This window comes from Oryctolagus cuniculus, chromosome 2 (genome assembly GCF_964237555.1).
Source record: "Oryctolagus cuniculus chromosome 2, mOryCun1.1, whole genome shotgun sequence".
Classification (NCBI taxonomy): Eukaryota; Metazoa; Chordata; class Mammalia; order Lagomorpha; family Leporidae; genus Oryctolagus; species Oryctolagus cuniculus.
Window position 1 is genome coordinate 45,375,642 of NC_091433.1, and position 25,181 is coordinate 45,400,822.

The window sequence follows — 25,181 nt, forward strand, 5'->3', positions numbered from 1 at the left end:
TAAGAGGAAAAGGTTAATAACTACCATAAGTTCAAAGCAGTGATGAGCAGAAACAATATTCTGAAAGATGACAACAAATGCAATGTGGTATGAAACATACCTGTGATTTCTATTAGTAACAAGACACTGTTACTACAAATATTCTTAAGAATTACAAGCTGTTTTGTAATTGAAGGCAACACTAAATCCTAGTTACTGATGAATAAAGATGACAAATCTTTCCCACTCAAGTTCCAACCCTCTGAATTCTATTCACTGGCCTTAGGACTAAAGAGGCCCGGCCCTGTATTAACAACTCATTTAACCCTACAAACAGTCCCAGCAGGTAGTGTACATCATCATCCCTACAGTACAGATGAGGTCTCAGGGCCATGTCATGGTTCTATACTGTGAAAGTCAGTGAATTAGCATGCATGCATCCACAGGCCTGTAGGAGCGAGCCCTCACCTTGATAGGGGGTTTCCGAGTGATGTGGGAGACAAGGAAGTTCATGGCAATGTCCTCACAGTTGATGTATTCATCCACCATATCTCGGATGGCCTGGGGCATCACATAAGAATACAGGTAGGCATAATACTGTCAGGGTAAGAAAAAGAACCCATATGTAGTTAGAGGCCACAATTCTTTGGCTTTCAGCAAAACACAAAAAACATGCATGTCTGGGGCTGTTTGGAAGTCGGGGTGGAGAGAGTAACAGGAAGCACTAGCAGCATTTAAGCAGTTGAAGCCAGGTATGCTGAACATCCTGCAACACAGCTCTTCTGCAATGAAGAGTTCTCCCACTCAAACTACCTTTATCAGCCAGAGAAACAGAATTTCATGTCATCTCCTTGGCATATCAACAACGTTGAAACTAATACAAAGATTTGTTAAACTAGGTCAGACAATGGTTCAGTAGAACAATATAACCAGAACTCCATCCTGGTCTCCCACATGAGTAGCAGGGGCCCAAGAACTTGGGCCATCTTCTACTGCTTTCCCAGGCCATAGCCAAGAGCTGGATCAGAAGAGCAGCCGGGGCCAGCACTGTGGCATCCCATGTGGGCACTGGTTTGAGTCCCGGCGGCTCTATTTCCAATCCAGCTCTCTGCTGTGGCCTGGGAAAGCAGTAGAAGATGGCCCAAGTCCTTGGGCCCCTGCACCGTGTGGGAGACCTGGAGGAGGTTCCTGGCTCCTGGCTTCGGATTGGCATAGCTCCAACAGTTGTGGCCAATTGGGGAGTGAACTAGTGGATGGAAGACCTCTCTCTCTCCTCTGCCTCTCCTTCTCTCTCTGTGTAACTCTTTCAAATAAATAAATAAATCTTTAAAAAAAAATTAACACTCTATGTATGAGGCAGTGATCACCCAAGGCAGTAGTCAGTTCTTGAAAGATGCCTGAATCAGAGTTTGAAAAGATCAGAGTCTGAGAATGCAGATTTTTCAGCAGACAAGCACATTCTCAAGGTATGAATGGACACCGCCAGCAACAGTGCTTCTTCTGAGTTGAACGAAGGTGAAAATAAGTTGACTCCTAGTTAGACATGGTTTCCTCTCCAGCTTCTAACTAACATTCAGCTCCTCCTACCCCACTTGTAATCCTAAAACCAATCAAGGCCCTCTCCCCCAGTTTGGAAAGTAAGCACTAGGATGAAGTTCAAAAATGAGTGGATGTATCAGTTTTACACACAAAGTTTTAAAAGAAAAAAACAACCTAAAAATTTAAGATTTCTTAGGCTTCTTCTGAATGTCCCTAATAAAATGACCTTTGGGTTCTATTTGAAGTGACTCGCAGGATGCTACCATCTGAGATATGAAATATGAGGGGGAAGGTTTGAAGGAGTCAGGGAGAAATATTAAATTTTCCATGAAAAGTTCAGTTTGAAGTATCTGAGGGACACAAAGGAAATATCCTAGAACAACTGAATGTAAAAGCTTATGAAAGAGCCGGCACTGTGGCGTAAGGGGTAAAGCCACCACCTGCAGTGCCAGCATCCCATGTGGGAGCTGGTTCAAGTCCCAGCTACTCCATTTCTGATCCAGCTCTCTGTTGTGGCCTGGGAAAGCAGTAGAAGATGGGCCTTAGGCCCCTGTACCCATGTGGGAGACCCAGAAGAAGCTCCTGGCTTCAGATCGGCCCAGCTCCAGCTGTTGTGGCCACTTGGGAAGTGAACCAGCAGATGGAAGATGGTGCACTCTCGCTCTTGCGCTCGCTCACTCGCTCTCTCTCTCTCTGCCGTTCCATAATTGTGCTTTTCAAATAAATAAAAAATAAGCCTTTAAAAAAACTTATGAAAGACCAAGACAGGAATATATACATAAAAATCATCAGCTTCAGATGCCATAAAACCTCGGGGGTACCAGAGCAGCATGCCCGGGGAAACACAAAGTCAGAGGAAGAGCAGAGGCTAGGGCCTAGGAAACGTCCCCGTGCACAGGAAAGACTGGATGCACGTCTCCGTGAAGACACTGCAGTGCCCAGGATGAGAGGGTGTGGAGTCACAGCACAGCCAGGTGCCTGTGTCTTTACCATGAAGGAATAACTAGGAGGCTAGTGGATGGCAGTGACAAGTTCTGAGGAAACAAGCTGAACTGGCAGTCACCACAGAGCTCGAGGCTGGGCCTGGCACAGCAGGAGTCTGTCTGAGTCAGAGAAGCCCAAGTTCGGCCTTGTGTTGGCTGCACCACGACTGGAATGGCAGTGCTGACTCGGCAAGTATCTGAAGCTTTTCAGCTCAATGCCATCAGTTTTGCAGAGGTAAATACCCGGAGAGATACACTGGTTTTCCTGATGGCATCCTAGCAATTGTACAGGCAGTCCTCTTATCCAGACGTTTTGTTCTAGACAGAGTTGTTCTAAGTATCTTGGTCATTTTTTTAAAAAAGATCTTCCATTGCTGATTCATTCACCAAATGGCTCCAACAGCTCTGAAGCCAGGAGCCAGAACTCCATTCAGGTCTCCCACACGGGAAGCAGGAGCCCAAGTACTTGGGTCACATTCTGCTGCCTTCCCAGGTGCATTAGCAGGGAGCTGGATCAGAAGCTTGGCAGCAAGGACTGGAACCAGCACATCCAACACTGGATGCTGGTGTAGCAGGTGATGGCTTAATCTGCTGCATCACAACGCCAGCTCCTGATCATTTCCTTAAAAACAGAAACAGCTTCCTTCTTGCATAAAAGGGGCTACAAAAAGCAGAAGAACTAACCAGAGGGCACCATGTCACTACTACAAGAAGACTCAGTTCTTATCAAGTTGATGCCATTCTTGACCTTTGTCTCACCTTGTGAAAGAAGGCAGCACCTGTCAGCACCATGGACAGCTCACAGGAGTAGTTGGAGTTGTACAGCCAGGACTGATGAGGGATGTCCCAAGCATGGTATCGGCCAGGAAAGCCCACGATGCGGTCACGAGCTTCTCTCCAAACCCTCAAAAATACAAGCACACATATACACACCTGAGTACCAAACATAAGATGATCAAAATGTTTAAAATCACTATCTATCCTGCAAGTTTTTCCTTTTTTTCCTCTTATTGTTAAATATCAAAATCTACCACACACCACATAAACTGTGTCATGTACACCTTCCTTAGTAAGCACCTGCCCATTTCATTATCTGGCAGCCAGTATCTCTCCAGCCCTGAGGCAAAGAGTAAAAGGAAATAAAATGGGTTATATACAACAATCAACTGCAAAAGACGGACATACATAATTTATGTATATTCTACACACTGAACTTTCATTGAGAGGGCATACAATGAAAAACTTTTAGACACCATTAGGGTTGTTTATTGATTTGAAAGACAGGAGACAGGGGTCGGCGCTGTGGAGCAGCAGGTTAACACCCTGGCCTGAAGTGCTAGTATCCCATATGGGGACCAGTTCTAGTCCTAGTCCCAGCTGCTCTTCTTCCGATCCAGCTCTCTGCTATGGCCTGGGAAAGCAGTAGAGGATGGCCCAAGTCCTTGGGCCCTTGCACCCATGTGGGAGACCAGGAAGAAGTTCATGGTTCCTGGCTTCAGATCGGCTCAGCTTCAGCCATTGCAGCCATCTGGAGAGTGAACCAGCAGATGGAAAACCTCTCTTTCTGTCTCTACCTCTCTCTGTAACTCTGTATTTCAAATAAATAAAATCAATCTTAAAAAAAAAAAAAAAAAGACAGGAGACATACACAGAGACAGAGAGATGTCCCATCCACTCATTTTCTCCTCAAATGCCTACAACAGCTGGGGCTGGGCCAGGCAGAAGCCAGGAGCTGAACTCAATCTGGGTCTCCACCACATGGGTGGTAGGTACCCAAGTACTTGAGTCATCATGGACTGCCTCCCAAGGTGTACATCAGTATTAACCAGGAATAAGAAGGGGAACCAGGACTTGAACCCAGGCACTTTGATGATAGGGTGTGGGTATCCCAACCAATATCCTAATCACTATGCCAAACACCCACCCGAAGACCACTTGTTTAACCACAGGAGACCACGCCTAGAATAAAAAGTACCAGACCTGGCCGGCGCCGCAACTCAATAGGCTAATCCTCCACCTGCGGCACCAGCACACCGGGTTCTAGTCCTGGTCAGGGCGCCGGATTCTGTCCTGGTTGCCCCTCTTCCAGGCCAGCTCTCTGCTGTGGCCTGGGAAGGCAGTGGAGGATGGCCCAAGTGCTTGGGCCCTGCACCCCATGGGAGACCAGGAGAAGCACCTGGCTCCTAGCTTTGGATCTGCACAGTGCACCGGCCACAGTGCACCGGCCGCGGCAGCCACTGGGTGAACCAATGGCAGAGAAAGACCTTTCTCTCTCTGTCTCTCTCTCACTGTCCACTCTGCCTGTCCAAAAAAAAAAAAAAACCAGACCTAATATCTAATTTGAACAAAGCTGAGGGAGAAATCTGTATCATGAAAAATGGTCTACAAATGAAAGCTTTCATTAAATCCAAGGAACTGAGAATTCAATATGTTTCAGGGTAAACTTTTATGTCATCTCCAAATTTACAGGCAAGGTAGAACAAATAAAATCTGTCTCCAGTTCTATCGGCTAAAATTGAAAAGCTGAAATCACTTAAGAGTTCCACAGGCCCCAGCAGTCCTGCAGAAAGACTTTAAACTGCCAGAGAAATTCCCCTGCCATTTACAGGGAATTTCAATTCCCAAAACATAGAAGATTTCATTTCAAAAACATTCTTTTCCTAATAAGTTTGAAAGCAGCTAACCCAGTCCAGTAGATGACAAATCACAACCTCTATCACAATACAATACCCTTCTAGGGGGCAGTTTTTAGACAACTGATAGGTGTTTTTTTTTTTTAAACCATGGTAAGAAATATATATATCTGCATTGTTGTGCAACCATCACCACCACCCATCTCCAGAACTTTATCACCTTTCCCAACTTAACCTCTGTTCCCACAAGGCACTAACTCCCCATTCCCCTCCCACTTCCCCCAGCCCATAGAAACCACCACTGCCCTATGAAGTTAACTACTCTTAAGTACCTTATCTAGCAGAATCACACAAAGTATAAAGGGTCTTCAAAGTTTCAACAAAAATGCATGAAAAAAAACTATACATGAATTTCAAGATTTTTTTTGTACTAAAATAAATTTATCCCTTAATTCTGTTTTCCATGAATTTTTCAGAGCCCCCTCTTCTTTATCCTTTTTGGTGTTTCCACTACTGACTATTATAAACAATGCTGCACAACTATTCCTGTAGTCTCTGTGTGGACATGTTTTCCATTTTCTTGGGTGTCTCCTTTCTCTCTCATGTCAGTAAGAACTTCTTTGCCTCTTTCTTAGTAAGTTGAAGGTAATCAAACTCAATCTTTTGTCAGAGGGAGGAATTCTTATATTTACCTTTTCCACTTGAATCTAGGTCTGTTTTACTCCCTCTCAGGTGAAATAAGTAAATTGGAGAGATTAGTAAGAGGAAGATTTTAGCTCAAAGGATGCCCAAACAAATGAGCAAAGAAGATGAGAAAAAGTTAGGATGTACAGGTAGATTCACAGCTCCATTTCTAGAGGTCAAACCTCAAATTTTGAATAGTTGCTAAGAAACACTTTAAAAGACTTTCCAGTGTCCTGTCGCCACCTGGAAATCTGTTGAGAAATGGTACAGAGAAGGTCAAAGTCTTCCTCAGTCAGGAGCCATGGAAGATCACAAACACCATCTATTTTAATAAACTTCAAATTCATCAAAGCTAGGTCTTCTTCTTCTTCTTCTTCTTTTTTTTTTTTTTTTTTTTTTTTTTTTTTTTTTTTTTGACAGGCAGAGTGGACAGTGAGAGAGAGAGACAGAGAGAAAGGTCTTCCTTTGCCATTGGTTCACCCTCCAATGGCCGCCGCAGCCAGCGTGCTGCGGCCGGTGCACCGCGCTGATCCGATGGCAGGAGCCAGGTACTTCTCCTGGTCTCCCATGGGGTGCAGGGCCCAAGCACTTGGGCCATCCTCCACTGCACTCCCTGGCCACAGCAGACAGCTGGCCTGGAAGAAGGGCAACCGGGACAGAATCTGGTGCCCCAACTGGGACTAGAACCCGGTGTGCCGGCGCTGCAAGGTGGAGGATTAGCCTAGTGAGCCATGGCGCCGGCCAAAGCTAGGTCTTCTTATCTAAATCATTCCTGGGATTTGGAATGAATGCCAATTCTCCTGTTAACACCCAAGATTCTGTGCCCAGCTCCTAGTCCTGCTGGATACGCTAAACTGTGTCATGTGGTACCAGAAGTACACTCCCCCTTCCCACCACCAACATATGCAATGGTGAAGGCCATTCCTGGAGTCATTACATAGCTTTCTTCCTTTCATAAAAACAGGTGGAGAGAGCTGGCTATTTTATTATCATGTACAAAGGAACATACCCAAGTTTAGAAGGACTGTTTTAAATTGTATCTATTCATTTTTAAAAGACTCATTTATTTACATATTTGAAAGGCAGAGGAGCAGAGAAGAGAAAAAGATCAATCGATCAATCTTCCATCTATTGAACCGGTCACAACAGCTAGGGCTGGGCCAGGCTGAACATTGCAGGAAGCAACGGATTGAGGCCGTTGGCACAGTGGTGAAATGATTCCCCAGAGCAGTCAGGGTTGGATTTCCTGAACACACTGCAAGGGAGCAGTGCACAGGACAGCCAGAGGCTGCCTGCTGTCGATATATTTTCTTTGTAATTTACTTAATTATTTGAAAGGAAGAGTTAGAGGCAGAGACAGAGCGAGGGAGAACTCTTCCATCTGCTGGTTCACTCCCCAAACAGCCACAACAGCCTAGGCTGGGCCAGGTCAAAACCAGAAGCCTGGAACTCCATTCAGGTCTGCTATGTGGGTGGCAGGGGCCCAGGCTTTTTGGGCCATGTTCTGCTGCTTTCCCAGGCGCATTAGTAGGGAGCCAGATTGGAAGTAGCCAGGACTCAAATTGGCGCTTATATGGGATGCCAGCATGGCAGGCAGCAGCTAACATGCTGCACTACATTGCCAGTCCCGATTTTTGTTTTTTAATCACAGCAAGGCAAGGAAGTCAAAGGAAATGGGAACAGTTGGGATGGGGAGAGGAAGAACTGATATTCTAACTTATAAGAAATGTACCCTGGGCCAGCTGTGGTATAGCAGGTAAAGCCATTGCCTGCAGTTCTGTGGGTGCTGGTTCAAGTCCTGGCAGCTCCATTTCCGATCCAGCTCTCTGCGATGGCCTGGGAAAGCAGCGGCAGATGGCCCAAGTCCTTGGGCCCCTGTGCCCACGTGGGAGACCTGAAAGAAGCTCCTGGCTTCAGATCAGCTCAGCTCTGGCCATTGTGGCCATTTGGGGAATGAACCAGTAGATGGAAGACCTTTCTCTCTGTCTCTCCCTCTCTCTGTTTGTAACTCTGCCTCTCAAATAAATATTTAAAAAATAAATGTGTCAAATCTCTCCTTACTTATAAACACAAAGAAAATAAAGCCTAGGCAGGTCAGGCTGGCATTCACTGAACACAAGAGGAATACAGAGAAGAAGTCACAGAGCTGGCATTGTGGCTTAGTGGGTTGAGCCACTGCCTGCATATGCCAGCATCCCATATGGGTACCAGTTCAAGTGGCAGCTGCTCCACTTCTTATCCAGCTTCCTGCTACTGTGCCTGAGAAAACAGCGGAAGATGGTCCAAGTGCTTGGGCCCCTGCCACCCATGTAGGAGACCTGGATAAAGCTCCTGACTCCTGGCTTTGGCCTGGCCTAGCCCTGGCCATTGTGGCCATTTGTGGAGTGAACTAGCAGATGTAAGATCTGTCTCCCTCCCTGTTCTCTCTCTCTAACTCTGTGCTGGGACACAAACCAGTGCCCATATGGGATGCTGGTTAAGCCACAGGTGGTGGCTTAACCCGCTAAGCCACAATGTGCATGATTTTTTATCTAAGAAACCAAAAGCACAAAGAAAAAATAAATAAATGAGAGTACATCAAAATGTAAAAATCTGCTCTAATAACACCATCAAGAAAATGAAAAAACAATCCACAGAATGGGAGAAAATATTTGCAACTCATTCTGATGAGGGGCTTGCATCCAGAATATATGCATATGAAGAATTCTTACAATAAAAAGACCACCTAAACAAAAACAGACCAGCTATTCCTCCCAAGAAGATATACAAATGGCCAATCCAGCCCTTCCACTCCGAGATGTATAGAACAAAAAATGCTCATATAAAAACTGGCTTCGGATCAGCCCAGCTCCAGCTGTTGCAGCCAGATGGGGAGCGAACCAGCAGGTGGAAGATCAATCGAACTCTCTTTCTCTCTCTCTGCCCCTGTAACTCTGCCTTTCAAATAAATATTTAAAAAAAAATTGTTGGTGCAGGAGAGGGCAATCTACAGACACTGGTGGTTGCAGAGCATCCTGAGGGGTTGGAAGAAAATGGGGAGGTACTGCTAACGGGCAGAGGATTTCTTCTGGTGGCGCTGAGAAGTTCTAAACTTGACTATGGTGACAGTTGCACAACTGTCTGAATACGCAGTCCTCTGAATACTATCCAGTGAACTGTATACTTACATGTGTGAACTGTAGAGCATACAAATTTTTGTTTGTTTGTTTTGTTTTAGATAGCATTAGTTTATTATAAAAGAGACATGGAAATTATTTACATGATGAAAAGATTTCAGAACTTCAATGGAATGGGAAGCTTCATGTGATGCTGTTTCAGAGATTTCAATCTACATATTTTCCAAGGATGTCACCATCTCTAAATAGAAAATAATCCTTGTCGTCTAGAACTACTTTAGTGACTCCATATTCTGGAAGAAGAACTTTATCTCCAACTTTCACACTAACTGGTTGAATCTCTCCACCCTTTCCTTTAGAGCCTGATCCAACAGCTACTACCGTTGCTTGCAATACTTTTCCTTGAGATTTTTCAGGGAGCATAATGCCTCCTTTGGTTACTGTTTCCGCGGTGCTCCTCTCCACCAAGACGCGGTCAAAGAGCAGAAGAAACTTCCTAAATGCCTGTCCTGCCATGGCCCCAGCGCCGCAGCTTTCGCTCCGCTCTTGCGCCGCTCCAAGGAGAGACCCGCAGCCTGACCCTCGGGACACGTCGAGCATACAAATTATATTCAATAAATGACACCCAAAAAATGAGTTGTACAAAAAAATGATCACACACTTCGGTGTCACAGAAAATGTCAAGCTGCTTTAAAAGTTTCTAAAGGCTTACTCTCACGTTTTGAACTTTCCTCGCTGTGACACACCACAAACTGTCCCTGGATCCACATCCCAGTCCACGACTCAGTTCGAGTGGCCCTGATCTACTCCATCCTCTTCCCTGCAGTGTGCCCTCAGTGGGATGCTTAGTATCTAATAGCAACTTTGAAGATTCAAGAAAGCAGCACAATTAAGTGGCTGAATGGAAGCTCTGGAGTTAGGCAAACATGCATTGTGTCCTAGCTCTGTCTGCCACTTTTTGTCTGCATAGCTTTGTTCTTTTGGATCTCAATTACTTCTACATACATGGAAATAACTACAACTTGGTGATGCAAGTTGTAGTTGATGGAGGATCACGGAGATAAACCGGACACAGTACTCAGCTAGTCCCTGACACACAGCACAGGGTCAACAAATGGTAAGCAGCAGCAGTGGCCAACACCACCACCACCTCCTCCTTTTTGCTCTTGGAGCTCTGCTTCAAACCCATCCATCTTTTTTTTTTTTTTTTTTTTTTTTTTTTGACAGGCAGAGTTAGACAGTGAGAGCGAGACAGAGAGAAAGGTCTTCCTTCCGTTGGTTCACCCCCCAAATGGCCGCCACGGCCTGCGTGCTGCACCAATCCAAAGCCAGAAGCCAGGTGCTTCCTCCTGGTCTCCCATGTGGGTGCAGGGCCCAAGCACTTGGGCCATCCTCCACTGCCTTCCCGGGCCACAGCAGAGAGCTGGACTGGAAGAGGAGGAACCGGGACAGAACCAGCGCCGAGACCGGGACTAGAACTCAGGGTGCTGGCGCTGCAGGAGGAGAGTTAGCCAAGTGAGCCGCAGCGCCGGCCTAAACCCATCTATCTTGAAATCATTTTGGATCCAGTACTCTGGCCATATTCCACTGTCCCAACATATCACATAGCAGTATGCTGCTTCTAGCTGCCAGGGAATCACTTCCCAGTGCTCTAACAAAAACCTACAATTTTGCTTTGAGAACTAGCCCTTGTCTCCAGTCACAGCTTGAGGTTTGGATTTGAGGATGGTATGTGAGAGTACTTCAGAAAGCTTGTGGATATTCAGAATTCAAAGATAAATTTTGGTACTAAGAAATTTTTGAGAAGTATAACTTTTTTATAATATGCATTATTTTCATGAACTTTTTGAAGAACTCTCAGACGCATGAATTCTAAAGTTTTCTACGCCAAAATCAACTAACTCTATTTTCCATGAATTTCTAAAGTCTCCTTATACTTGTAGTTCTAAGAGCAGGCAGCAACCCTGGTCCGACCGACCTAAGAATTCCATCCTCCTGGCCACAGAGGAAGAGCCTATCCAAGGCACAGCAGAACCTAGAGAGCAAGAGAAACGAAATCCTCCAAGACCAACTGAGACTCTGGATCCAGCCATGTCCTACATCACCCCTTTCTACCTCTAAGAAAGGGGCAGAAATTCATTTTGCTGCCTAATCCAGGTCTGAGTTGGTTTCTGCCACTTGCAAAGTCAAGCGTTTCCTTCTTGCAAAGTAGTCCCTCACCGAAATCCAAACATGATCTCATCGTGGCGAAGGTGAGCATCATCGTCAATAGACAGGATAGCCTCTGTCTCAATTTCATTCCAGGGCAAGAATCGGTTGTTCAAACTGTTCTTCTCAGTTCGGACCACCTGAAAGAGAAAGAGCACACACTAAAAATCATGCTGCACTACAGAAGGCAAGATCAAAACTTCAGCTCAAAGGAGACTGTGGCTATGTTCAGTGAATAATTTTGCCTGATCACCTATCAATTGTTTTTTTTTTTTTTTTTTGATCACCTATCAATTGTAAAATCTAGCATATGCCTTTCAGAAGTAACTGTCTTTTTTTTTTTTTTTTTTTTTTTTTTTTTTTTTTTTTAAATTTTTTGACAGGCAGAGTGGATAGTGAGAGAGAGAGACAGAGAGAAAGGTCTTCCTTTGCCGTTGGTTCACCCTCCAATGGCTGCCGCAGCCAGCGCGCTGCGGCCGGCGCACCACGCTGATCCGATGGCAGGAGCCAGGTACTCATCCTGGTCTCCCATGGGGTGCAGGGCCCAAGCACTTGGGCCATCCTCCACTGCACTCCCTGGCCACAGCAGGGAGCTGGCCTGGAAAAGGGGCAACCGGGACAGAATCCGGCGCCCCGACCGGACTAGAACCCGGTGTGCCAGCACCGCAAGGCGGAGGATTAGCCTAGTGAGCCGCAGCGCCAGCCTAGAAGTAACTTTCTTACAATTCAACAAATGTATAATGATTTCACACCTTAAGCTTTATTCATTTGCCTCATAAATTATCCTGTGAAACAAGCTAAAGCTAAGGACTCTTTTACATACGTGATATACCAATCACGGACATTAAAAATAACTTTCCCAAGAGAACACAAGGTGGCAGAGTGGAGCTGAGATGTCGGTTCCCAGTGCTGGAATCTCCTAGCTGGCTCATAAACTTTAAATCCAAATTCAAAATTCCCTTGCGTGTATGTTATTTCTGACCTCCAATTTTAAGGCATTTTTGGGGGTAGAAAGCAAAACAAACACCCACAGATCACCGTATGGAGATGAATTACTTCACCTTTGCAATTCCTATCTACAATGCTCACTATTCAGTGTATATATAGAGATTTTAAATTTAGTTTTAAAATTTATTTTTATTTTATTTAAAAGACAGAGAAAGATCTCTCCATCTACTGGTTTGCTCCTAAAATGTTCACAACAGCCAAGGCCGGGCCAAGTCTAACCCAGAAGCCTGGAACTCCATATGGGTCTCCCCTGTGTGTGGGACACACCTAGGTACTTGAGTCATCACCTGATGCCTCTCAGAGTGCACAGCAACAGGGAGCTGGATCAGAAGCTGAGGAGCTGGGACTCAAACCAGGCATTCCAATATTGTCCCCAACAGCATCTTAACTGCTGTGCCGAATGTCTGCTGACTGCCTTCTTTAAATTTTATCTACGTAAACAGCTTCTGTGTCTTCAGCAAATTCAAACTACATCTATTCAAAGTGATCCAAATATGCAAAGTAGTGTTTTTTTTTCCATAAAACAGATACTTGTGTCTTAAACAGAATTAGATATAACAAAAAATTTTATTTCAAGCTATATTTCAGATAAGTAGTTAACCTACAACGTAGCTGGTAGCTTGCTACCTAAAATAAGGGTACTTCAAAAAGTGTGTGGAGGGGTGGGAGTTTGGCCTAGTGGTTAAAAGGTCAGTTAGCAGGCTTGCATCCCATTTCAAAGTGTCTGGGTTTAACACTCCAGCTCGTGACCCCAGCTTCCTGCTAATGCAGTCACTGGGAGTACCAAGTGATGGCTCAAGGAACTGGGTTCCTGCCATCCACATGGGAGCCTTGGATTGAGTTTGTGGGCCCAGGCTAGGCAATTGCAGGTTTGGAGAGTGAACCAGCAGAGGGGCACAGGATCTCTTGTTTTTCGGTTTGTGAGAAAAAAAGTTTGTGGCAAATGGAATTAAAAGGTAAGTTTAGGTGCCCGTGTGGCTTAGCAAGTAAATCTGCTGCCTGTAACACCCACATCTCATATCAGTGCCCATTCACATTCTGGCTCCTCTACTTCTGATCTACTTCCCTGCTGATGGCCTAGGAAAACAGGGGAAGGTGGCCCAAGTGTTTAGACCCCTGCACTCACTTGGGAGACCCAGATGAAGCTCCTGGCTCCTGGCTTCAGCCTGGTCCAGGGCTGGCCATTGCAGCCATCTCAGGAATGAACCAAATGATGGAAGACCTCTCTCTGTCTCCCTCTTTCTCTGTTAACTCTCACTTTTAAAATAAATAATCTTTTTAAAAAATTGTAAAGAGGATATAAGTTTATTTTGGTGCAAAAATAACCACTTAAATCCATGTTTATGAAAGGTCTCCTGAAAGTTCATGAAAACTATATACTATAAAAAAACTAGGTGTTTATTTGAAAAAAAAATGTGTGCCAAAATAAACTTAACTTTTGATTTAATTTTCTACCTTTTTAAATTATCTTCTATCAACAAGTGATGACCAGTCAGTGCTTTGAAAGCTTATTTTTATATTAACTTTATCTAGTTAATCCGATTAATAAGAAACAACCATTTAATTCTCAAAAACCAAACACAACCTTGTAAGTAATCGTCTTTTTAGAAAGCCAGAGTCATTTTACCTTCGACAGACCATTTTCCTTATACCAAGGATACCTCTACCTAACATGATGAATTAATTTTATCCAAGGTCTAAAAGTTTTGAAAGGTTTCAAAGGTACTCCCATGACCACACTAGCATTGTCTCTCCAGTTTAAAATACCTTTCCCTCAGTCTTCCATCAAATTTACCCTCCCAGGGGAGACTCAGATCAGAAGCTTTCTGCTGCATCTCCTTATCAGAAAGAATCACTTCGGGCCAGCGCTGCAGCCTGCGGGTGAAGCCACTGCCTGTAGTGCTAGCATCCCATATAGGCGCCGGCTCGAGTCCCGGCTGCCGGGCTTCAGATCAGCGCAGCTCCGGCAGTTGCAGCCAATTGGGGAGTGAACCAGCAAATAGAAGACCTCTCCCTCTTCCTCTCTCTCCCTCACTCCCCCTCTCTCTTTTTATAACTCTGCCTTTCAGATAAATAAATAAATAAATAATCTTTAAAAAAATAGGGAGGGGGGTGTGTTTTTAGATTTTGTCTCAGCCTCAGAAGAGTTAAAACTCAACTCAGGATAAAATCTGTTGCAGATATGCAACTGCAGATACCAGAAACTCTGTTTTTTGTTTTTTTTTTTAAATTTTGTTTATTTGAGAGGTAGAGTTTCAGACAGTGAGAGGAAGAGACAGGAGACAGAGAGAAAGGTCTTCCTTCCGTTGGTTCACTCCCCAAATAGCCGCCGCAGCTGGCGCTGCGCCGATCCAAAGCCAGGAGCCAGGGTGCAGGGGCCCAGGCACTTGGGCCATCTACTACTGCTTTCCCAGGCTATAGCAGAGAGCTGGATTGGAAGAGCAGCAGCCGGGACTAGAACTGGCACCCATATGGGATGCCAGCGCTGCAGGTGGAGAATTAACCTACTACGCCATGGTGCCGGCCCCACCAAAAACTCTTTGAATTACCCTTGCATTAAACAGGTGATGATCACAGTCAGCAACAAATAGAAATCCATCCTGCCCACAGCATGTCAGACCCGTATAAAATGCCCAAGTCGGCAGCTGATGGTCTAAACTCAGATTCAGCTGTGATAGAGCGAAGGAACTGAGGCATGTGTCAGGAAAAATAAGAGTGGCAGGAAGAGGACAACGCAATGTACGCATCTCAGCAGCTGCTGGGCTCCATTCCCCATGGAGCAGGAGAGGGGCCAGCCAGAAGTGGCACGAGTCAAATGGCCAGCTCAGCAATGGCAAAATGTCATCTACTGCAAGACGCATCCCTATCTCACAGATGTTCAAGTGAAAAACAATGTGCACCTTTCCAGTAAGTGAAGGGACACAGCAGCCATCTACCATCTACTCAGACTCTCACCAAACCCTCTACAACATTCATTTTCCTTTTTTTTTTTTTTTGACAGGCAGAGTGGATAGTGAGAGAGAGAGACAGAGAGAAAGGTCTTCCTTTGTCGTTGGTTCACCCTCCAGTGGCTGCTGCAGCCGGCGCGCCACGGCCGGCACACGGCGCTGATCTGAAGGCAGGAGCCAGGTGCTTCTCCTGGTCTCCCATGTGGGTGCAGGGCCCAAGCACTTGGGCCATCTTCCACTGCGCTCCCGAGGCCATAGCAGAGAGCTGGCCTGGAAGAGGGGCAACTGGGACAGAATCCGGTGCCCCGACCAGGACTAGAACCCGGGATGCCGGCGCTACAGGTGGAGGATTAGCCTAGTGAGCCACAGCGCTGGCCATTCATTTTCCTTTCCTAACATACCTCGCCTTCATGTAACACAGAACTATGATTCTGCCAGTTCAGTGGAATAAAGCCCCTCCTCAATTCACAGTGGTGATTACACACAGCTCAAAGTGAAAACACTGAAAAATTCAATTTGTGCAGATTATCAACGTTGTGAATTAACCTCCATGAGGGTTATCTATAGCAAAATTAGTAATGCCAGAACACAATACAGATCATGAATAACCAAGATGTGGCCTGAAGACCAGAGGCACAGACTTCACCTGAGATTGTCAGAAATGCAGAACTGGTACAGCTAATGGTCTAACAGTGAGGATGCCTACATCCCACATCAGAGAAGCTGGGTTTGATACCCTGCTCTGGCTGCCAACTCCAGCTTCCTGCCACTGCAGACCCTGGGAGGCAAGCAGGTGACGGCTCCAGTAGCTGGTTCTTGCCACGCATATGGGAGACCTGAATTGAATTCCTACACTGAGTTTCCAGCTCCCAGCTTGGCCCTGGCCTAGCCCTGACCATTGTGAGCATTTAGAGGATGCAATTCAGGTGGGAACTGTGTCAAAGAAATCAAATAAATAAAAAGAAATTGAGAAATGCAGAACTGCAGTAACCCACGCCCCATCTCACCCCTGCAACTGAGTCAATCCCCAGGTGATTCCTTTGCACATTAAATTTTGAGAAGCACTGGGACAGAAGGAAAAAAACATGGCACTGGAGTCGATCAAAAAAGCTTGGGCTCAAATTCCAATTCCTCCACTCACTCCATGTGTTAGCATAAGCAGCCTCTGCTAGATCAACACAGCTCCATGTTGTCTGCAAAAACTGAAGTGACTATGAGCCAAACTTGATGATCCCATAAACAAGCTAACTCCAAAAATAAGAAAAACTAAAATCCTCATGATTTGAAACCTAGAGCCCGTCCAATTAATAAACTGAGTCAAATCAGAACTTGACTCATTCTTTAGAAGACTTCGGTGGGGTCACAGAGGAGGTTTAACAGCAAACCTCCTTGGTTTACTGGGCTTAGACTTGCTTGTGCTTGGGCTTAGACTGCACAGCCAGTTTTTTGACGTTTATTCAAGTCCATTACTTGGCTAAGAAGTGGCAAGAAGAGAACTGCTACTAGGGATTCTAGGAACACTCTGCACCTACCACCTCCACTCATCCCACTGGGCCCCTCCGGCCTGGCTCACAGCAACATGTTAAGGATGTTCAGTAGGACTCTGCTACCAAATCTCATAAGGCACAGGACACCCTTTCTCAATAAAAATTTATCTGGCCCTAGATGTCACTGGTGCCACTGTAAAGACTCTATTTAAAGTCAACCCGCAGAAGACAGTAAAGCAAATGGTACTTTGCAGAATAACTGTAGTTCCTTATCTAAGGACAATCACCTTTTCCCCATAACCACAAGGACATTTCAGCCCGTAAAAGCTTTCCAAATACAAACTAAAACTGTGGAGTGAGAGGTAAAGGCTTTCTTCCAATGCTTTTGCTTCAAAGCTGTAATACTTAAAGCTAGACAAAGGCTCAGAAAATCAACCATTATCAGTGCTGGTGCCAAAAGCTGAAGGACAAGACAAAATTCTTAAGTGTAGACACGCAGATCACCACAGGCCTCTAAGAATTTAGGGAAGATTCGTGAGGCGAGCATTTGTAACACACCACTTGGGGTGATATCACAGTGCCTGGGTTCAGGTCCCAGTTACACTCCCAATTTTAGCTTCCTAGAAATGAGCACCCTAGGAAGCCACAAGCTCCCGGGTACAAGTACTTGGATCACTGTCTCCAACACAGGAGGCCTAGGTTGAGTTCCCAGCGCCCAGCTTCAGTCTGGCCAAGCCCCCACTGCTGCAAGCATCAAGAATAAAGTGGCAGATGGGAGATCTCTGTGTCACCCTCCCTTTTTTATTTCTCAAATAAATAATTTTTAAATTAAAAAAGAGAGAAATATTCTCATTTTTATGTTTTGTTTTAAAATAAAATAACACTCTCAGGGCAGGCATTTGGCCTAGGAGTTAAGACGCTCATTAAGACTGCCCACATCCCATATTTGAGTACATAGGCTCAAAGCCGACCTTTGTCTCCTGACTAATTTCTTGCTAATGCAGTCTGAGAGGCAGTGGTGATAGGTCAGGTAGATGGGTTCCTGGGAGACTTGGCTTGAGTTCCTGGCTCCCTGCTTCAACGAGGCCCAGCCTCAGCTCCAGCCACTGAACCAATCAGTTGATGTGAGTGCTCTTGCTCTCCCTCTTCCCCAGTCTTTTCTATCTCTCAAACAAGCAAACACTCCCCACCATAACACTGGCTATTTCTCCATGCTTGTATACTGTATTGCTATTATTAGACACTTTATGATTACTTTGGTAACTTGTGAAGACTTTCAAATTATTGCTTTAATTACTAGTATGATACTGACCAGATGAACTGAGAATAGTGCTTGACATATAGATGTTCTCCAAAGATTTCATAAACAATGAATGAGACAAAAATGAAACACAACTTAGTCCTGTCATTCTATTCGCAGAATATGGACTAAAGACTTGGGAAGTTTACAGATCAGAACCACATTTAAACATCCAATATATTTTATAATATTAAAAAATGATATCACTAGGAAGTAATCAGGAAAGTTCTTAGTATGTAATGTAGTTTTCGATAGCAAAAAGTCCATCAACCTCTAACAATCAAGTGAGGAGCTCACTACCATTCATTTTTCCTATTTCACATACAGTGCTCCCTTACAATACCTCACTAGTTTTTCTGTTTTACCATCACACATCAAAGTGTTGACTTCTCTCATCAGACCTTTCTTCTCATCACAATGGAACAGGACAGCAAAGGCCTAGAATCCCATCACCACTAAATTTAGCAACTTAAACACACTTAAATGTCCTTTTTCTCTTTTAGATTGCACTTGGCCCAGCCAAGCCCAACAACCTTCAGCCTCCAACAATATGTACACACGCATGATGTACTTCTGTCATGAATCCATACCTGAAAATGAATGTACATCAAACCTATGTCATACAGGCCAGAAAGGGAAATGACAACTAACTTTAGTCTCCCATCACCGCCCTCCTCTAACTTAGAGCTTGGAAATCAAAAAAGGAAGTACCAGATGAGGCACACAGTCATATGTGCCTCCATCAAGAGTGAGACAACGCTTGAGGTGAGTGGGTGAAAAGGTGAGTGGCAGAGAGGACACTGGAAAAAAGCAGCAGCATTTCAACCTCTAGGTTACTCTACGGATTCTTGGTCATTCAATAAATATCAAGTGGTGGGGGCAAAAACTAGAAAACACCAAGGAGGAATGGAAAGGAATAAGAAAGTAAGATGGTGAATCAAGTTTTCCATTTTTAACTCCAAATATGGGCCTACTGCGGTATTTTAAAAATGGTGTATGCTTTAACTTTTTTTTTTTTTATTTTTTTTTATTTTTTTTTTGACAGGCAGAGTGGACAGTGAGAGAGAGAGACAGAGAGAAAGGTCTTCCTTTGCCGTTGGTTCACCCTCCAATGGCCGCCGCGGCCGGCGCGCTGCGGCCAGCGCACCGCGCTGATCCGATGGCAGGAGCCAGGAGCCAGGTGTTTTTCCTGGTCTCCCATGGGGTGCAGGGCCCAAGCACCTGGGCCATCCTCCACTGCACTCCCTGGCCACAGCAGAGGGCTGGCCTGGAAGAGGGGCAACCGGGACAGAATCCGGCGCCCCGACCGGGACTAGAACCCGGTGTGCCGGCGCCGCTAGGCGGAGGATTAGCCTATTGAGCCGCGGCGCCGGCCTGCTTTAACTTTTGAGACAGCCTGTTTTAATTTATAAAAGTTGCCACTGATCTCTATGAAACTACATGTAAAATAGCTTAAGTGAGAGTCAGCATCAAAGCACATGAAAACCATATACGGCACATTGAAAATGCTGAGAAATTGTTGCCATTATCATATGAGATTGGCACAGCCCCTTCCTAGTTTGTGATATGTTTTACATATATATTTTATACATATATTTTAATTTTGACACATTTAGTCATATCTAAATATGTAACTTATTATTTATTTAGAAACAAGTTTGTGCCTTTCCAAGAATTTCTGACTTGGTAAAAAATAAACAAACACTGAATTATGGTCAAAAGTCCTGAAACCCAGTCATAGTTAGGTATTAATGAACCACATGACCTGAAATTCTTACAGCCCCAGATTCTTCACTTCGAAGTAGTCGAGAGTTTATCAGAGGGTCCCACATTTTGGTATACTGGGTTAAGCCACTGCTGGCATCCCGCATCAGAGCACCAGTTCGAGTCCCAGGTGCTCCACTTCCAGCTCTCTGCCAACACACCTGGAAAAGCAGAAGATGGCTCAAGTACTTGAGCCCCTGCCATCCACATGGGACACCCAGATGGAGCTCCTGGCTCCTGGCTTTGGCCTGGCCCAGCCCTGGCTGTTGCAGTCATTTGGGGAATGAGCCAGGAGATGGAAGATCTCTGCTCTCCATATCACTCCTCCTTTCAAATTAATAAAAATAAACCTTTAAAAAAAAAAGAGAGAGAGAGAGAGACAGGGAGATATAACTTAAAGAATTGATGTGACAGGGCCAGGATTTTGGCAATAGTAGCTTATACCACAGCTGAGACCCCAGCATCCCACGTGGGCACTGCTTAGAGTTCAGCTGCTCCAGTTCCCATCCAGCTACTTGCTAATGCACCAAGGAAAGCAGTGGAAGATGGCCCAAGTGCTTAAGCCTGCATACCAATGTGGGAGACCTAGAAGCAGCTCTGGGCTCTTGGATTCAGCCTGGCCCAGGCCTAGCCATTGCAGCCATCTGGGGAGTGAACCCACAGACAGATCTCTTGATCTCTCGATATCTCTCGCTCTCTCCCTCCCTAACTTTCCCTTTCAAATAAGTTTTAAAAAAAGAATTGATGTACCACAATTAGTAAATTACTTGCACAACATGACTTTTTTGCAATTCCTTTAAATTTCTATCATTTTTGCTACTGATTTCTGATTTTTTTTTTTTTTTTGGACAGGCAGAGTGGACAGTGAGAGAGAGACAGAGAGAAAGATCTTCCTTTTTCTGTTGGTTCACCCCCCAATGGCTGCTGCGGCCGGTGCGCTGCGACCAGCACACCACGCTGATCCGAAGCCAGGAGCCAGGTGCTTCTCCTGGTCTCCCATGTGGGTGCAGGGCCCAAGCACTTGGGCCATCCTCCACTACACTCCCAGGCCACAGCAGAGAGCTGGACTGGAAGAGGAGCAACCGGGACAGAATCTGGAGCCCCAACTGGGACTAGAACCCAGTGTGCCGGTGTTGCAGGCGGAGGATTAGCCTATTGAGCCACCGCGCCGGCCATCTGATTTTTTATAGCTTTGTTTTATATGATTTTCCTTTGCAACCTTGCAGTCCATTCACAAACAGAAAGAGAAAACCACGGTGATAGCCACCGAGTTAGTAAATACTGTCAAAAGTCCAAATCACCCAGATACACCAATACCTAGCAAAGCCTGTCAGATTTTGCTTGGTCTTGGACTTCAGAAGCTGGACAAGGTTTTTCCTGTTAGCTTTACCTAGAATTCACAACTTTATGAAATCATCATCTGAAGGATGATAGAAAGATCAGGGACTGGCATTATGGCAGGGTGGGTAAAGCCACCTCCTATGACACTGGTATCCCATAATGGGTGCCAATTATGTTCCAGCTGTTCCATTTCTCATCCAGCTCCCTGCTAATGGCCTGGGAAAGGCAGTAGAGGATGGCCCAAGTATTTGGGCCCCTGCCCCCATGTAGGAGACCCAGAAGAAGCTCCTGGATCCTGGCTTTGATCTGGCTCAGCCCTGGCCATTGTGGCCATCTGGGGAGTGAACCAGTGGATGGAAGTTTGTACACTTGTGCTCTCTTGCTCGCTCTCTCGCTCTCCCTCCCACCCCTGTGTAACTCTTTCAAATAAATAAATCTTTGGAAAAAATAAAGGTATGATTTTAAAAACCAAGCTTATCAACTTTACTTTTTTTAAAGATGTATTTATTTGAAAGGCAGAATTACAGAGAAAGAAGAGACAGCCATCTTCCATGCACTGGTTCTCCCCAAATGACCACAACCACCAAGGCTGGGCCAGGCCACAGCCAGGAACCTGAAACTCCATCCAGGTCTCCCAAGTGGGTAGCAGGATCTCAAGTAGTTGGGCCATCTTCTACTGCTTTCCCAGGTGTATTAGCAGGGGACTGGATCAGAAGTGGAGCAGCCTGGACTCAAACCAGCACTCATATAGGATGCCAGCAGCTTAACCCACTATACCACAACACAGGTCCCAACTTACCAACTTTCTGAGAAGCAGGGCTTTAGAATGATCTCTCCTCTGCCCAAGGTCAAGTCTTCCAACAGCCTGAAAGGCAGAGTCCCAAGTTGGAAAATTCATGATGCCATGAGCAGACTACCAAGGCAGCTTCCCATCTGTGTTCTCTCCTTTTCCCTAACAGACTACTGGGAAAACACTATTAAAATTACATTAAAGGGCCGGCGCCATTAATGCCCTGGCCTGCAGTGCCAGCATCCCATATGGGCACAGGTTCAAGACCCGGCTGCTCCTCTTCCAATCTGGCTCTTTGTTATGGCGTGGGAAAGCAGTGGAAGATGGCCCAAGTCTTGGACCCCTGCACCCACGTGAGAGACCTGGAAGAAGCTCCTGGCTCCTGGCTTTGGATTGGCACAGCTCCGGCCGTTGCAGCCAATTGGGAAGTGAACCATTGGATGGAGGACCTCTCTCTCTCTCTCTCTCTCTGTGTGTGTGTGTGTGTGTGTGTGTGTGTGTATGTGTCTCCTCTCTCTCTAACTCTTTCAAGTAAAATAAATAAAATCTTTAAAAAATTACATTTAAGTAATCTAATTTTACTTAAAAGTTTATAAAAAAAAAAAAAGGTGTGACATTTAAGTTTCCAAAACAGAACTTTCTTATTCAATTTTAATATCAAAGTTGGAATGGAGAGAAAGGGGCAGTAAAAAATAATATCCTAGCTCCAGAGTTTTCATTTGGAAAAAATGGTGCATTCTGGCCCTTCCTTACCACTCCCTCAGAGAGCCTGGCATCCACTAAGGACATGTTATATGCTTATCTCTGAAATCACCATCTCTACCACCACTGCCCCATTCCAAGCCACCCTCAACCTTCACCTAGGCTATGTAGCCCTTTCCCCACAGGACCACATATCATGTGATGCCCCTGCTCAGGACCCCACGATGACCTCTGAACATACAGAGGAGAAAACCTAGACTCTCCACCACAGTGTCTACAGTCTGCGTGCTTGGACCCTGGCTGCTTTCCTTTCAAACTCTCCTCATCAACTCCTCTACTAGGTGCACTGGGTGTTGCTGCTCAAACTTGCTGTTCCCTCCATATTCCTCAGAAGTTAGACGGTCCATTCTCTCACTTGAAGCAAGTTTCTGCTCAAAAGTCACCTCTTCAAAGAGCCCTTCCCAGGCACACCGTGTAAATTAGCTGTACCCTTTATGGAGAAGAGAATGTAAAATTAAGACTCCAAGAGTAGATGTCAAAAGACTTAGAAATGAGTAGGCAGGATGAGGCTGAGCACTGTTTTGAGCTGAACTACACTGTTAACAACTCAAAGATGTCCTTTTCTTAACAGCCCAAGTATTAAAACTCAAAAAGGATAAATATTGCATTATCATTTCCACAAAATGCTCTAAAAAGGTCCTATTTATTACTACAAAGTATCCATGGAAAATGCATGTTATGTTTTCATTACATTTTCCATGAACTTTTTAAAATGCCCTCATATCGGGCCAGTGCCGCGGCTCAATAAGCTAATCCTCCGCCTGTAGCGCCAGAAACCTGGGTTCTAGTCCCAGTTGGGGTGCCGGATTCTGTCCCGGTTGCTCCTCTTCCAGGCCAGCTCTCTGCTGTGGCCAGGGAGTGCAGTGGAGGATGGCCCAAGTGCTTGGGCCCTGCACCCACAAGGGACACCAGGAGGAAGCACCTGGCTCCTGGCTTCAGATTGGCACAGTGCACTGGCTGCAACGGCCATAGCAGCCACTTGGGGGGTGAACCAATGGAAAAAGGAAGACCTTTCTCTGTCTCTCTCTCTCACTACTCTGCCTGTTTTAAAAAAAAAAAAAAAAAAAAAAAAGCCCTCATATCATCCCAAATATAAAGCACAAATAAGGAAGATAAGTAAACTGGTCAGAATAAAGCAGTAACACAAATCTAATTTTTTGTGGGTCTCTGTATCAAAAAGGGACAGCTTGAAGGTTTCTGCTTCCAGGAGGGCTGAGTCAGCACCTACCATACTCAGTTCTCCTACAGATGATGATCAACTCTGGACAGAAATTAAAAAAATAAATAAATAAAAGTACAGGGAGAGAATTACTGCTACAGGAAGAGTTTCTGTTGCTTTTACCCTGGAGAGCAGGCCAGAACTGGCACGCAGAAGGACGGCTGAAATTCTCATATAAAACCCAGTCTTTCTGGCCTGGAGAATAAGAGTAAAGAGTTTGGAGCAACCCTTCCTCTGGAAAGGAGGAGGGAAATTCCAGACAGGAGAGAGCCAGAAGAGCAGAGCTCCAGATTTTATGTGTAAACTGCCCAGTCTCTGGCTCACTCCTAAAACATGCATGTTTGGTGTCGTCTGTCAGCAAACTAGCTAAATACAAACCAACCCAACAACATTCGTGTTGTCATTTCAGAGACAGAACCTTCAGTTCGAGTGCAACCAAAGTAACTGGCTACTAAAACAAAAATCAAAGAAAATTATGCCAAGGCATATACTAGACAAACTACTGAAAAACAAAGAAGAAAACACCTTGCAAGCAGCCAAAGAAAATCACACATTTCATATACGAAAGTAAAAATCTGAAGAAAAAAACAAAACAGGAAAAAAAAAAAAAAACACTGACATACCATCAGAAACCATAGAGGTCTGGAAACAATGGAACATCTTTAAGCTGTTGTGACAAGTATGGGCTCCAATCTAGGGGGGTAGTTTTCCAAAACACCAGACCACAAATCCCTTGGCACAATAAATTCTCCATCTCACTTCCATTAGTTATCTTTGTTGTTGTGCTCCAGGAGCTAAAGACACAGACTCAACTGTTAATAAAAAAGGGAAGAAACAGAGAGAAAGAGAGCAGATCTCTCTGTTCGGTAGTCCTACAGCTTTGAGAGAGCTCACTTTAACTGGTGGAGCCTCTCCCACCGCTGAAGACCCTGTTTCCTTGCCAGCAACTGTCCTATTCAAGCTGAAATTCCCTCCACATAGAGCACAGGACTTACCTAAGGAAAATCCCAATAAACACCACCTTCACTCTAAGCCAGATCCCTTAGTTATGCAAATAATTATTAGAAAGCAATTGGCCGGCGCCACGGCTCACTAGGCTAATCCTCCACCTTGCGGCGCCGGCACACCGCGTTCTAGTCCCGGTCGGGGCGCCGGATCTGTCCCGGTTGCTCCTCTTCCAGTCCAGCTCTCTGCTGTGGCCCAGGAGGGCAGTGGAGGATGGCCCAAGTGCTTGGGCCCTGCACCCACATGGGAGACCAGGAGAAGCACCTGGCTCCTGGCTTCGGATCAGCGCGGTGCGCCGGCCGCAGCAGCCACTGGGGGGTGAACCAATGGAAAAGAAAGACTTTTCTCTCTGTCTCTCTCTCTCACTGTCCACTCTGCCTGTTAAAAAAAAAAAAAAAAAAAAAAAAAGGCAATG

The 25,181-nt window shown here is 45.3% G+C and overlaps 1 protein-coding gene and 1 pseudogene across 18 annotated transcripts in view; both read right to left on the reverse strand.

The window, feature by feature from the left end:
- EXTL3 (exostosin like glycosyltransferase 3) overlaps positions 1 to 25,181 on the reverse strand; it is a 146,917-nt gene that overhangs the window by 8,695 nt on the left and 113,041 nt on the right. For 10 of the 18 annotated variants that reach the window (XM_051842528.2, XM_051842525.2, XM_051842529.2 and 7 more), the window contains 4 exons: positions 21,790 to 21,855; positions 11,155 to 11,282; positions 3,261 to 3,405; positions 448 to 576 (listed from right to left, as the gene is read on the reverse strand). In XM_051842528.2, coding sequence (XP_051698488.1) covers positions 448 to 576; positions 3,261 to 3,405; positions 11,155 to 11,282; positions 21,790 to 21,855 — 468 coding nt within the window. The remainder of the gene's footprint in view (positions 1 to 447; positions 577 to 3,260; positions 3,406 to 11,154; positions 11,283 to 21,789; positions 21,856 to 25,181) is intronic. The other 8 variants (XM_070068238.1, XM_051842533.2, XM_070068242.1 and 5 more) reach the window with 1 other exon arrangement.
- On the reverse strand, positions 9,011 to 9,537 carry LOC100348970 (10 kDa heat shock protein, mitochondrial pseudogene; annotated as a pseudogene).